We start from the raw sequence: 14,821 nt of genomic DNA, 5'->3' as shown, positions 1-14,821 counted from the left end.
TACTAAGGAGTAGTATGATGATTGAAATTCCAGCATACAAATTAATTTTCATTTCCTGAATCTTCAAGCATTGAGTTGTAAATAAAATAAGTTGAAAATCCAACTACAACCTTTTTGACAGTTAAATTTAACCCTACAATTGACAAGTAATAGTAAATCATTTCCCCTACAGCACTCCCTTTGAGATTCCATTGTAGTCTTCTCTCTTCAAGATTAAAAGCATTCAGTTGTTCTAGCATGCCACTGTAGATAATTCTTCAAGCCTTCAAAAAGATTTAGATAGACTTCAAGAATGGGCAAAAATTTGTTGGATGTTTAACGTAGACCTAATAATACAGAAATACAAATATTGTGATGGGACCCCAGGTTCAGACAAGATGGCATCTCCTGTCTGAAATGAATTTTCCCAGAAATCTTGGAGATTGACCTGCCTCCCTTTGTCTTCCCCCAGGGTCAGGGAAATTTTAAAATCAGGAAGCAAAGGCTTCCATGAGTCTGTTCCTGATGTTTGAGAAAGATGTCGGTTTATCTTCTTCAGTGCCTGCAGCAGATGGACATAAAGAAGGAGGCATCCATCCAATTGAACAACTGTGGACATTTTTGGATTTTTTGTGAGGATGAATATTTTTTTAAATATCTAGGAAATAGACCTGTTTTTTTTTTTTTTTAGAAAAGTAGTTTGAGGAACTTAGCTTTTGAAACAAATGTTTTTGGTAGAAGAATCCCAGAAGAAATGTTGTCAAGAGCTGAAAGAGGAGATCTGGTCTTGCTTTCTTTGTAGTTTTGTATTACTCTGCTCTGTAAATGAAGAGAAGGGATTGTTCTCTAAATTAGTTACTGGAGCGCGCCACCTGTTTAATTGATCAGCGACTGCAGCTACTCTGTGCGTATGTTTGAGGTGGAGGATTTTGCTTCTTAATAATGGAATTCCTTTAATTTGACTCTCTACTTTCACCAGACCAAATGCTATTTTTCCACATCACATTAAAGGATAATTCACTGAATCTTGAGCTGACCCTTGCTGGATTAGAGCTGAAAGGGCTCTTATTAACATTTTGAGTTTGAGTCCTCTTATGGAAAGCAAAGCATTGAAGCTTAAGATAAATTGTCCTTACTGCCTCTAGATAACCTCCGTCTGATAGAATCTGTGTGGAGGCAAAACAAACCTAAATCTGTTCTGAAATCAGAACTTTTTCTGATTAAAGTGAAAACTTTAAAAGTAGGTTAATGATGCTGCATTTTTATCTAAGCTATGGAAATGAATATGCAGTATTTTGGTATTAAATGTTTCTGCTTTTTTAACACAATATATTTGCTAATGTTTATGAACATTGACTTAAAACCCATCCATCCATTTTCTAACTATTTTATCCCAGCGAGCAACAGGCGCAAGGCAGAATGGGACGCCAGAGTGCATCACAGGGCACACAAAGATTCTCATGCACACAATTTTCCTAGCAGCCAATTGAAATTAATCTACCAGTATGTCTTGGATTGTGGGAAAAAATTGGAGCACCAGGAGGAAACCCATGTGATCATGCAGACAACATACAAATTCTGCAAAATAGCTTCCTAGGAATTGAACCCAGGGTACCAGTGCTGCAAGGAAGCAATGATAACAATGCACCTACATGTCAACGCTGTTGTATTTTTTAAACTAAATTCACTGAAGTATAAATGTATCTAGATCATAAAATCCATAAAACATATAAGCTAAAATGTATCATTACATTTTATAAGTGTAACATACAAATATTTTTCAAATAACAGTGCAGGGCGATGGTTCGTGTTATTGTTCTGACTGGAAAACCGAAAAACAAACAAACAAAAGTGGAGATCTTTTCCGTCACTCTTAGTGATGCTTCACCACATTATTTGTAGGAAACAACTGGATGGGGCTTATAATGTTCTCCTAAGTGATGTTTTACATTGGTATGGACATCTTGTGTATCTAGCATGCCTTGAATTATCTGAGCACATTACATGCAACCACTGAACCAAGTGGTTACTGATGTCATCTACATGCACATGTTCAACACTCAGGGGTAGCTTGGTGTCTTTTTGATAGTCTTCGGAATTTGCATTGTGCAGTCAATTAAAGACCCTAGGGGTTCCTGGGATTTAGGGTATTGAACTCTGTGCTTCCATTTTACAGGTGATCTGTATTCCTGGGTCTGGAAAGCTCTAGAGTTCTTGTTTTCTTAACAGAATGTACCCAAGTTAGGATAATTCTGTGCTTGAAATCAAAATATACTATATTTATGTATGTTTTTACAAAAGGTATGCCAATTTTGTATATTCACTAAATGTACTTGAGACACTAAACACTAAACCATCTCACTGGTCATGTTACAGTCAAGATAGACCACAACACCTCTGTGTGATAGAGATATCATCATGTTCCATTTTCATGATCTGTTTGGCACTACCAATTCAAGTTCCCTAGAAATACCAACCCCACATCACGGACAGCAGCAGGTCAGCTGGGAAGAGTGCTAATCAAATTGCAGATCCAATGAACACAACAGAAAAAGATGGTATAATTTACACCTCAGGTAGACACATCAATAAAGGCGCCAATTCCCCTTGTTTGGAAGGGAACACCATCTCACAAGAGAGCATCTACAACCTGGAGCAAAGCGTGAGCCACAGATAGTCAGCTTATATCGTTTCCCCTACTATTGCAGCGGCTGCCCAAATTATGAGCCCATGACTTTCACAACAGACCCCTGTTTTCCCTATTTATCCACCTCGGTGTTTCACACCCGACATTCCTCCCTTAGAGGGGGCTCCACAACTCCTGTCATTAGTGCCGTGATTGTGGCTATGTTCCCCAGGTGTAGCCTGTTATGTCTACCTCCAGTCCAAATTCATTGGAAGCTATATCCTGGGAACTAGGGGAATGTAATGCCAGTTAAACTGGTCACTTGTAACCAGTGTTCCAATAAAAAAAAAATCAAAATAGAATCAGCATTGTAATTACAACACCAAGTTATGACCTAAGATCTTTGCTTAGCAATTAACAATTTATTTTAATTTAATGAATCAAATAATTTCTAAATATGTTTAAAGGAACATCAAGATGTCTACAGTAAAACACCCAAATTTCAAGCTCCACTTCTTCCGTCTGGAAGTGTTGATTAGAATACTGCACTCAGAAACGATGGAAGTTACCCAATTTAAATTCCCCATTTTCCCTGGAGAACTAATGTTTGAGAATAATGCCATTCTTTGTTACTGATTATGGTTAACATATAATTAGTCTTTTATCATTATTACGAATTCTTAAGTCTTATCTAAAAGTTTACTTGATTTAAACACTATGGAAGCTTTGAACTGGGCAGGGAATTTTTAGTTTCTTTATTGTGGTTCTTTTTCTAGGCTGTGGGTTCTTTTCTAAGATGGTCTTGGCAATATGACACGCTGTCTTACATGCAAGTACATGCTGTCTTCATAAGTGATGATTCCAAGGTACAACAGCTCACATATGCTTTATTTGTTTTAGTCTGCCTTCATATCTCCCATTGTGGTCCTAATAAAAAAAAAAAGCTGATTACTTTTTTCCTGCTGTGTTCTCAGAACACTCTTTCTCAATTTAACTTATGTAAAGCAAAGTTAAACTGAGAACAAAGAGGGTTCTGAAAAAATATATATCTTGTTTGTTCTGAGGTCTTATGAATTAGGAGGAATAAGCTTCTCTAGCAACGTACTGATGAGGAGTCTCTTCTTATCTAAGCTGTCATGGCAACAGTTTGCAATTCAGCATTTGGGCATTGTAATTTGTATCATTTAGTTTAAACAGGATAATTTCCACTCTGCTAAACATATGAAGAAGAATCATGAATACTATTTTAACATACATGAATCAAAACAATCAGTATTCTAAAAATATTCTAGAAATATTTGTCTTGCTTTTAAAGGACAGCTAATGAAATATCATTATCCAGTAAACGAACAGATTGTTTTCTATGTGCTGGGTCTTCAAAGATGTGGAATTATATATCTTTGCATAAGAAATCACCGATTTTGATCTTATACTGTACATCTTATGTTGGTCTTTCATTTATTTAAAACGGACCATAGGGATAGATAGTAATGTTTCAAGTCACTTGCAAGTTTCTTTAATGTCCTAAAAGAATTAACACTTAAGCCTGTTGCCTTCTTCAGTTATCATCCTCCTTTTAGTCTGCCTTTTCTCCTTCAGGTATTTAAAAATATCAGTGCTAAACAGCTTACACAGCATGAGGTAGCACATAACCTAATTTCACCCCTTCCATGGGGTTTCGAGCTACAACACAGTTACAAATGTGTACTTTTGCCTTTCTGGGGCTTTGAATTGTGTCTCATGCTATTCCCCTACTCATGAGACTTTAGGTGTAATTACTCCCCAAGTTCTGTCCCACGACTTCCAGATACTGAGCTTCACAAAGGTCATGTGATGTTTCATTGTCATTATGTCATTTATATTTATCGCTACGTTTTGTTTCCGTATCTCTATGTTTAAGTGGCGTGAAAGTTATCCAGGAAACCTCTTCAATCAATCAATCAAAGTTTATTTATCAAATGCACAACAATACAGCATGCAGCATTTGATTGATTGATTGAAGGCCAGAGTCTGACCATTCTCTGGCCTGTGTCATATTACAGTCCTTTGGAAAATGCCAGCCATTACCAGCAGCTGCAATCAGAAATGAAGGATTTCTCTTGGACCATTTGACTTTACATCCACGTTGGTCATTTAGATGACTGGATTGCCTTCACTTCTGCCAAGATCTACCGCCTGAACTGTTGTTACAGGCTCCAATTGGTACACCAACTTTAGCACTATGTAACAACAACATATTGACTGGGCAACAGTGGTTAGCTGTCTGTATAAGTTTCAGGACTGTGTTTCACAACAAGCAAGTCCTTTATAATATCAGCCTTCTATGTAGTTTTTGAACTACAAATCTGGTGATTTGTATGATAATACAAATCCATGACTGGTGATAGTCTTTCCTCTTGATAATGCATCAAGCAGTTGTTTTTCATTATCTTCAGCTAAGTTATTTACAGTATGAAACATGACAGCATTATGATTATAAAGTTTCCATGAATGTTGTATTTCAGTTTATTTCTAACAGTAAACTCACTCTTTAAAGTGTTACATTTAATTCAAATATATTATTGTAAAAATAGAACGAACCTACAAGATACAAAACAAAATCATTTTACTGTACTTGTTAGACAACATAAGTCTTTAGTCTACAGTACGTTTAGAACATGAGTCCTCAAATTTTTCTTTGCCATGTTTTTCTCTGTGAATTTTGTTTTCCACATGCATATGCATACATGTATGAAATAAATGAACAATATCATCCAAGAGACTGACAACATTACTGGATTGTCTGTATTGTCTGTTCCACCTGCAACGCAAAGACCTACCCAATCAGCCAAAATACAGCACCCGATGTATAACAGTGTCAGAAATGACCTACTGTATGTGTATAATATGCATATACTGTATGTACATCATAATCATAATCTGACATGTTGATTTTTTATTATATACAGTATGTTGATTGGAATTGTGCACGTTTAGTTATTACTGGGCAGTTTGATTTGGTTTCTTTCATTATAGGATCTCTTCAGTTCTTCTGGAACAAATTGTTATTTGACAACAACTTTATTAGAGTATGAACGGGATGGTTGCCCTGCAGGTTTGTGTATGTTTGTCATGTCTTTGTACAGGAGAAAGGAACCCTCTCATTTTCTTTAGGGAGTTGAAAGAATTGAAATGGAGCTGTAAATGGACATTCTGCGATGAGTACGACATTGATTTTCAAATAAAGTGACACGAATGGAGTGAGATCTGCTAGGGTTGTAGCAGACTTGAAATGAGACATTGAACCTATTAATATGTGAAAAGAGAAATATCGAAAGTGACATACACAAGGGCTACACTTCTCTCTCAGTCCTTTCACTGCATAGACTCTATGTATATTTATCATTTCTGTGTTGATTTTAGTCCAGTCAGTGTTTTTTTTCCTACAAAACAATTGCTATTTTAATGAAATTCTTATACATATACAAACTAAAACTAAACACTTTCAGAGCTGTTGCATTATTCATTAATGTAAGTGCTTTTCCCCGTAAGAAAAAAAAAGTATCGATGCTATCAAGGCACTTTTGAATACTGCTGCCCTGTCTTTTTAAAAATGATTTATTGCTGCTATTTTAAACCCTTTTAGGTACTTTTAAAGCTTTTAGTATTTGTTTCTTAGTAATTATGCTCTTTAATGCTCACCATGGGAATAAAATAACTGTATATTTTAAATGTATTAAGTGAACTACATATTCTGCTGCATTTGCTGCACTTTATTTAAAATACAATTTTCAAGTTATTTCAGTTCTAAAGGACATATTTGCATGCTCTCAAACAAACAGAAAGCTCACATCAAGATCCCTTCAACCAAGAGAAAGCAGTCCATTTAGGGGAGCAGCCTTTCAATATAAACAGATCCAGAAAAAAAATCATGAAGCAAGTTTGGAAGATATCAAATCAAAAGGGAAGGATTCAGGTTGCTGAAAGGAAACCAGGTGTCAGCTCAGAAAGGTATAAGGATCACTCATGCATCACAGAGCATAAGGCACCCTCTTCCCCCAGCTCCATCTGAAGGAAGTTGTGTTATTGTACAGTTTGTACAGTGGGATATCAGGATCCTTTAAAAGCATCCATGAACCCAGCTCAGTACTCCAGAACCTAATCCATGGTCTCTTCCAATAGCATGTTAGGGTGTTGGATACAAGCTGATAGTAACAATATAGTTCTAGCAAAGGTGCAGGTCTCTGCATACCACTATACGGAAAACCAGAGGTAACAATTTAAATCTACCACCCACAACACTGAAAATAAAGAGACGGAGCACTTACAGGTTAGAATATCCATGTTCTCCATAGCATCCCGCCGGGAAAAGTAAACATCATGAAGAAACCAAAGAAAATAGGACTTGTAAAATATGTGGTTGTTTGTATTTATTAGCTGCAGCTAATTCCACTTCCCTGCATTCAGAGGCAAAACCACACATGCAGAGTCTGGATTGTAAACATAAACAAATCAGCATGCTTTTCGTGTTGATTTTCTAGTGGACTGATCGAGCTGGACTTCTGCTATGCACTGAGCCCTGGCTTTTAAAATTTAGGCTAGATGCATTTCAATATGTCTGATTAAAAAGAAAAAAAAAGGTGAGAAGTAAGCTTTTGCAAGGATACAGTAGGGGGGCTATGCAGCAATCCAAGATGCATTAGCAGAAACTCCAAAGACCACCATCAGCACAGAACAGTAAACAGCAAGCAAAGGCTACTCTTAATCCAGTTGACAATTTGTATAATTTTTCTTTAAACCCATAACAGATGTTTCTCTTAAACAACCATTCCAAGCAACCTGTCTGGACAAAGGAACATTGTAAAAGAATACAAACAAGAAATTTCAGATACAGTATTTTAAAACAACAGTCAAGTTTTTATACAGTCATGATGCAGTCTTTTTTGAGTTGTCTCACAGTAATAGTGTACTCTTTTTCTAGTGTATAAAAAGAAAAACATAATCAAACTGTTGGACTGCCATCACAGTCCAAATCGCCTGATTTGAATCTCATGAGATTCACCTGACTTGAATCCTATTAGGGTGAATCTGAAGGAAGTGTTGCCAGAAAAAAATCTGCTTTAATGAAAGGAGAAAAATGACAAGACAGATTACTCATCTGACACTATAGACTAAAGGCAAATGGAGCACATACATTTTGAGATTTATAGATATTATTCCCAGAGAATTCACATAATAAAAATGCAAAGTAAAAAAAAATGATGCATTACTTCTCCATAGTCTTCAATCAGCTTTTATAAACTATTTGTTTTTCCATTATATTTTTGGATGAATTTATTTAGTAGACATCTTTGGCAATGTTAACTTACAATACATTTAAAACAATCATGTAAATAATTAACAGCGCAAAACTCCATAATGTAGAGAGTTATGAAAAGACACATCAAAACTATAATTAAAAGATGATGTAATGACAAAGACAAACTATAGTTCAAGGTACAATCCAGGATAAGTCATTGGCTCTGACAATACACCATATATGGTAGTAGCTGTAGCAATACAAAAGTATATGTTTATGTCTAGTTCTGACTCAGGGAACTAGTCAGGGTGCAAGGGAGGTGAATGAGTAAGCACAAGAATTTGACTATTGTGCATTGACAGCGACCATCTGGAAAGGTGTGTAGAGCACAACAAGGGATATAAGAAGAGATGACTGATATTGGTGATAGAAGGAGGCAGAGTAATGAGGAGAACAGCAGGAAAGGGTGACAGGTGGTTGCATGGCAAGAAGCAAGCCAAAGAAAATACTATGCAGGCTGCAGAGTTTTTCTATGAGCTGAGCAGGGAAGGTTGTAGATGAAGGGACACCAGCTTGGGAAGAGTTACGTTAGTCAAATCTAGAAGGAACACTGTTCTGGAATCAGGAGCCAAGTGGAACAGGCTGCTATAAAGGTGAATGTTCTTTCAAAAAGGGCAAAATGAGCATTTTAGAATGGAAATACATTGTGAGTAGAAAATGAAGGGAGGAAGGGTAAGAAGAAGTTGCTAAGATGTGGAAAAGGAAGGATCATTTATGAAGGAATAGAACCTTAAGAAAGAGGTAGACAGATTAAAAGAGGAATGAAGAGATGAAAAGTCAGTCATATTTTGGAAGGCTGAGTCTCAGGTCATTTAAATACATTCCGAAGGAGATGGGCTATGTGTAGTCAGATAGAAGCCATGAGGGGAAATAAAGGGACCCGATGAGGGGACACATGGAAAGGACAAAGAGTGGCAGGACAGATCACTGGAGAACATCTTTGGTGAGACGCGAAGGGTGAGGCCTCACCACAGTACCTGGAAGGATAGAGCAGAGATATTAAGGAAGGAAACCTGTCACAAGCAGTGCCCAAGATCCCGTCCAGAGAGAGATGAGTGATCAAAAGTGTCAGAACCAGTTAGGAGGCCAACTGGCCTTAGTTAGCAGGGATTGAATTTTGATTGACATGATCAACAAATATGGGTTCCAGTCTGGGAAGCAATATGAAAGAAAACCATGTTTTGACTGTGAAGCCTTAATTTTACGGTACTGTATGTGTCATTCTGTGAATTAATGCACAGAAATAAACTGTATCTAAATTTCCCTGGAAAAAGGTTACAGATTTCTTTTCTTATCATCAAAATAAATATTATACCGTCACACATTAGAATAAGTTTCACCTTTAATATAATGCTTAAATCATATGAAGAGAAATAAGATGTGTTTTCTGGCCACAGGCAAAGCTCAATCAAATGCCTTTATGTACTGTACCAAGAGTAATGAGACGCATATATTGAAGTTAAGTCATTATTATTTCAGAAAGCTTCGGGCTCCAATTTTTTAATATAATCACTGCCAAATTATTTATTAAAATATCATTTTTCTGTTGCGAACAAACTACACTTGCAATATGAAGCCATTTTTTTATCTGAATTCCCTTTGCCTCCACAATTTAGTTTAAATAAAAAAGTGCACGGACTCCCATTATTAGGAACCACTCATAAACTGAAATGTCTGTTTCGAAAAAATATAAATAGTGTACTTTTCCATTTTCAAAACAGCTGCATTTTCTGTCATTTTAGATGTACTGTTTTTGTGACAGAAATACACAGATTGTCATCCTTAAAAATGAATGCCTGCATTACATAAACAGTTTATGGACATGTTTAATGAATTCATGACAGGTCTCAAAAACCCAGTGTATGTAAATAACCTGAAAAGAAGCAAAAACCAATTACACGTGACAGCATTTCAGGCACCAAGGCCTGTCTGTAGGGATTTGATCCTTATGGATCCTACATGAGAAGTGTGTCAATCTGCGCAGACCTAGGATCTACACAGATCTTCAAAAACATTTCCATAAGAATAGATAAACTGGCAGGGAGACACAGAGGGTTAGAGATCAAAGCAAAATCACAAAAGTGAAAAACCACACTTCAAAGGACCTAACAGTTAAGCTCTCGTATCTAAATGTTGAGTGCGTTTAGAGTGAGCGGCATGAAGGTTGTGGGAGTAGAGTGTAACTACAATTTAATTGAAATCACAGAAATGGCTAAAGAAAGCGGTGGCGAAGAATACAACATTAGCAAGCTTGAGAAATTCTAGAGCATCAGAATAGGCAGAAAAAGCAGAGGTGTAACATTATGTACCAGAAACCATGATCTAGACAAATCAAAGATCTCAGAAATGATATGGGTTATGTTGAAGAAAGATTCCAAACAGCATAGTGATTAGAGCTGAAAGGCTAAGACTGTCTTTTATTTCTGAAATGTACATTAAAAGGTAGAAGTGGTTATCGTGAGAGACTTTGATTTCCCTCACATAAATTAAAGAACCCCTAGTACAATGCCAGAAGTTCAATGACAGACATGACACATAATTTGCTGTCTTTCAGTCTGTAAGGCCTTTTAGGAGGAATGCCTGTATCCATTTACCATTTTTAAAGAGCAGTGAAAGAGTAAGGCTACCAGGAGAGAAAACAGGAAAGTTATCAAAAGGAAGTATCCCTTGAGGTGCATTTGAAACAGACCATGAAAGTTTAAGGAAAGTAAAATATGCTAGAAGAGATTTAGAATCAGCAGAGAATTGATGGCACCTAAAGATGAAGATGATGTTCATGTTGCACAAAATAGTTTAATCCCAAAAGTCGATCAAAGTCCTAGAAAAAGTGGCTCAAAATAGTTTAATAGAATAATTATGAAAAGTATATACAAATATCTAGAAAGAAAGAGGTATATGCAGCAATTGTAAAATAATAATTTAAAAAGTAAAGAGCGACAGCAGGACAATTTGTTTTGAAAAAGACAAAGAAAAAAATAATTAATAAAGGCCAAAAATATGTTTATATACACTGCTACTGTATATCAACAATAGAACAATAAATGATTACATAAATTGCCTAGGAGACAATAATGGAATCAGTTTAGGAGATAGGAAATGGTTAATGTTTTTAATGAATATTTAAAACAGGTGTTTATCAGGGAAGAAATTGTCAACAGTTCAGAAAAAAGGCCCTGTATTCAGCACTAGGATGTTCAAAAACTTAGGAAATATAAATAACACCCTTGAATTTAAATCAAAGGATACTATGTAGAAAGCATCACTAGGACCTCAATTAGAGTATTGTATACAGTTTTAGTCTACAAATTGTAAGAACAAATTTGCAGCTCTGCACTGACAGCTTAAAATAATTGATTATTTTCAGTACTGAGTCGTAAGATGAGACTTACTTCGAGTATTAAAAATCCTCAAATGTGCTAAGACATTTTAGAAATGTCATTCAAACATGAACTAGAGGACACAAATGGTAAATACATTTATCATTTAGCAGGAGCCTTTCCTTTTTATAAAAGGGAGTGTTTGAGTCTGGGACCAGCTAGTCAGTCAATACCTTTGTTTCTTTAAAAAAAAGCTGGATGAGATCCTCATCTTAATTAGCCTCTCATGTAACCATTCTTGTATTCTTGTGTTCTTTGATTTTTTTTATTTTCTTTGAGGTCTGAAGACAATGTAGTGAATTTTAAAGGATATTTCATTACATCATCAGGATCATTGTTTATGTAATCAAAGGTTTTTGTTTTGTTTTATGTTTTTAATAGTTTATAACAGAATTGAAATGCCAGTGCACTTACACTTCATACATCTAACCACATGGAAGATTTAATTAAGATATAAAGAGTGAATAGGACACTTTTTTAAAAGTATGCTGTAGTCTTTTTATTAAAGAAATGATCATCAAGTGGTATTCAGCACATAATATTTATTAACCACCACAAAAATGTTTTGCTTTTTCTTAACAAATATACAAAAATATATACATTCAGTTACACATAACCTGTTTGATACCATGTGTTTTTCAAGTAGGTTTAACCCATTAAATACTGTTCAGATAGGCAGAGCTTGTCTGAACTTTCCTTACTGATGGACTTTTTTATTCCATTCCTTATTTGGCTTTCTAATAAAGAAGGTTCACTTTACATTTGGCACTTAAGCAGATCATGAGATCAACAGTGCAGGTTTGCTCTGTCACTTTGAAAACAGTCAATGGTTTCACAGCTACGCAGTCTATAAATGGTTTGGTTATTCTACTGGTAGCTCACAACAAAATGGCTACGGATCCATCCATACACTTACAACATATACTAAATAGGAAATAAATCCCATTGTTTGTTTAAACTGGATGGTGTGAGACAGAATTAATCCTGTTTATACTTAGGATATCCTTGTGCTGCCATAGCAATGATCACTTCTCCCTAAGCCATCATCGTCATCACATCATTCAATTAAATTTGTGCTAGTTTTGCTATTGTTTTCCTTCTCATGTTACAGATGTACTCACAACACCTGCATCACACTTTGTAAGAGCACGCCAAGCAGGCGTATCTCTGGTATCTCAGGCTATAGCAATCAAACTGACCGCAGGAGGTGGGAAGAACCTCTTCAGCTGATGGAAACCACACAAACATAGGGAAGAACATGCAAAATTCACAGAAAGGATTAAAAATCCAGAATTGAACTCAGGACCTTCTAGCTGTGGGGCAACAGTGCTAAACACCACACCTACTGTAGTGCTGCCTTTAACAACACAAATGTATTAACATTGTTTTGTAATAAATTTGTGATAGAAAATAGAAACATGGCCTACAAAGGCCAGAACTAATTGTATATTAGTACTTATGACACATTTCAGAACTTGTCACAGATCATACAATATGACTAATCTGAGAATAATTTAAAAAATTAGTGCGTCATTGCTGTGAAACGTTCCCTTAAATTTAAAAAAATGTAAATGTTAAAAAACAGCTACAAATACTGCATACAGTAAAGATTATGAAAGCTCTTAACCCAGTGTATTCAATAAAATAACATAAATGTAAAAAAAAAAAAAGCAGTTGGGAATTACATTAAATATATTACCCTTTGCACTTGAATTGGACAACAAATATACTTTAAAACTTCTTCATTCTCATTCCTGGGACAGAAGTGGTGTTTAAATAAACCTTAAGGAATTTAATCTCTGTTGTACATCATTTTTCTTATGTTATATCATTCATGATGTTGAAAAGCTTTGTGTTTTCAAATCCTCCGGTATAAATGCATCTTGCAATATTCCAAATAATTTATATAAAATATAAATACTGTGTATAAATAAATATGAAAGACTGATGAGGTGTTATTGGAAAATCACATGAATTGCAGTTATCCTTTATGAGGTTGCAAACCATCAGCCGTAAGAAAATGCAGATTTAATGCACCCTTTGAGTGACCCCACCATATCCATATTTTAAATTCCCTGCTTTCACATGGCTACTTCCTTATAGGCTATAAATGCGAAATCGGCCTTATCAAAAACAGTACTTGTAGTAGCACTACAGCATCAGGTTCTTCTTTGCCTCAAGAAGTTAAGTGAGTGAGAAAAAGCGCCAGAGTTAGATTCAACCAAGTGTCGCATTTCCCTTGCACAGTTTATTCTCATTATATGCTTGTCAGAAATCCCAAATTGAAGAGTTCTTTCTGGACACACACTGTCTGCAAGGATTAACATTAAAATGTGTAGCTCAGCCTTGATCTGCCTTTTTTTTGGAAGTTATATGGTCTTTACATTTTTCAGAAAAGCACGACAAACCAGTACTAATCTCCTTCTCGGCAAAGCTGAGATAATGATCAGGTGGCGAACTTCCGCAGGGGAGAAGAGCGTAGCAGCTGCTGTCCAGTGGTCCTCAAACTCTAGAATGACTCTCTTGGTTCAGATATCTACCACAGTGGATTGTTTGCTTCCATGACTCCGTACATTTCAGCTAGTTTTTTGAACCGGGGTCCCCAGTCACTAAGATAGTCATATTCATGGTCGGTATTGGAAGTAACAGACTGCAAAGAGCTGAGGGACTCAGCCACAGACCCCTCTCCCTCATAGGCATAGGTCTGGAGGGAGTCATAGGGGGGTGCACAGGGGTCTGCATCAGCCTCATAGAGTTTGGCCAGTACATATCCATGGACATTGCTGTCCCCCATGCAGGTCTGTGGTACATAGCGAGAGAGGCTCTCGATCTCTGGCAGCATGTCCTGTCTGATCTTTCCCAGATGGACTTCTCGGGGGTTCCACATGGCAGCGATGTCAAAAGCTTCTGTGTCCTCCTCCCCGCCGCCTTCGTCGTCGTAGCGCACGATGTTCTCGTGCACGTTCTCCTCCTCATCGGAAAGATAGGGCTTCTTGCGTTGACTCCGGAGGGATAGGATGAGCAGGATCATCACTGAAAGGTGGCAGGAGAAAATATTTACTGTCTCCAAAGAGATGGGCAATTTATTTCACCACTGAATACAGACACAAACCCATTGATGACTTGTTTTTAGATGTTAAGAAGCGTTGACCATTTTTGTTGTACCAAACACATGCAGAATAGCCACTTGTCTTTTAACACATCACAAGCAATGTACCCCTTTACTGGAAATACAGCAATGATTGGAGGAGAGATACATCCCTCACTGACAGCACCACATGCCTGCAGGTACACAGGAGGTCACAGGGAATCCTATCTTCCAGAGTTGGCCCTTTAACCATGGCAGGAATCCCGATCACAGTCAACTAATACATGACCCATGCCATTGGCTCAATCCTGCCATCACTGAGCTCAGCCCAAGCTAGGGAGAGCTCTTTCACAAGTAGAGCTATTTGAGAGGCCAGAGACGAATCCATCCATTTTCTAAACCTCTTTATACAG

At 36.6% G+C, this 14,821-nt stretch overlaps 1 protein-coding gene across 2 annotated transcripts in view; it reads right to left on the bottom strand.

Moving 5' to 3' along the window:
* Window positions 1-11,793: 11,793 nt before the first annotated feature.
* The window catches only part of LOC148657553 (cadherin-20-like), a 57,502-nt gene continuing 54,474 nt past the window's right edge, over window positions 11,794-14,821 (bottom strand). For both annotated transcript variants that reach the window (XM_088643978.1, XM_088643979.1), the window contains one exon: window positions 11,794-14,353. In XM_088643978.1, the coding sequence (XP_088500104.1) occupies window positions 13,857-14,353 (497 nt within the window). In that variant the 3' untranslated portion in view covers window positions 11,794-13,856. The remainder of the gene's footprint in view (window positions 14,354-14,821) is intronic.

The sequence above is a fragment of the Lepisosteus platostomus genome, chromosome 8 (genome assembly GCF_059453375.1).
Source record: "Lepisosteus platostomus isolate fLepPlt1 chromosome 8, fLepPlt1.hap1, whole genome shotgun sequence".
Lineage (NCBI taxonomy): Eukaryota > Metazoa > Chordata > Actinopteri > Semionotiformes > Lepisosteidae > Lepisosteus > Lepisosteus platostomus.
This window is presented reverse-complemented; position numbering and strand designations above follow the sequence as displayed.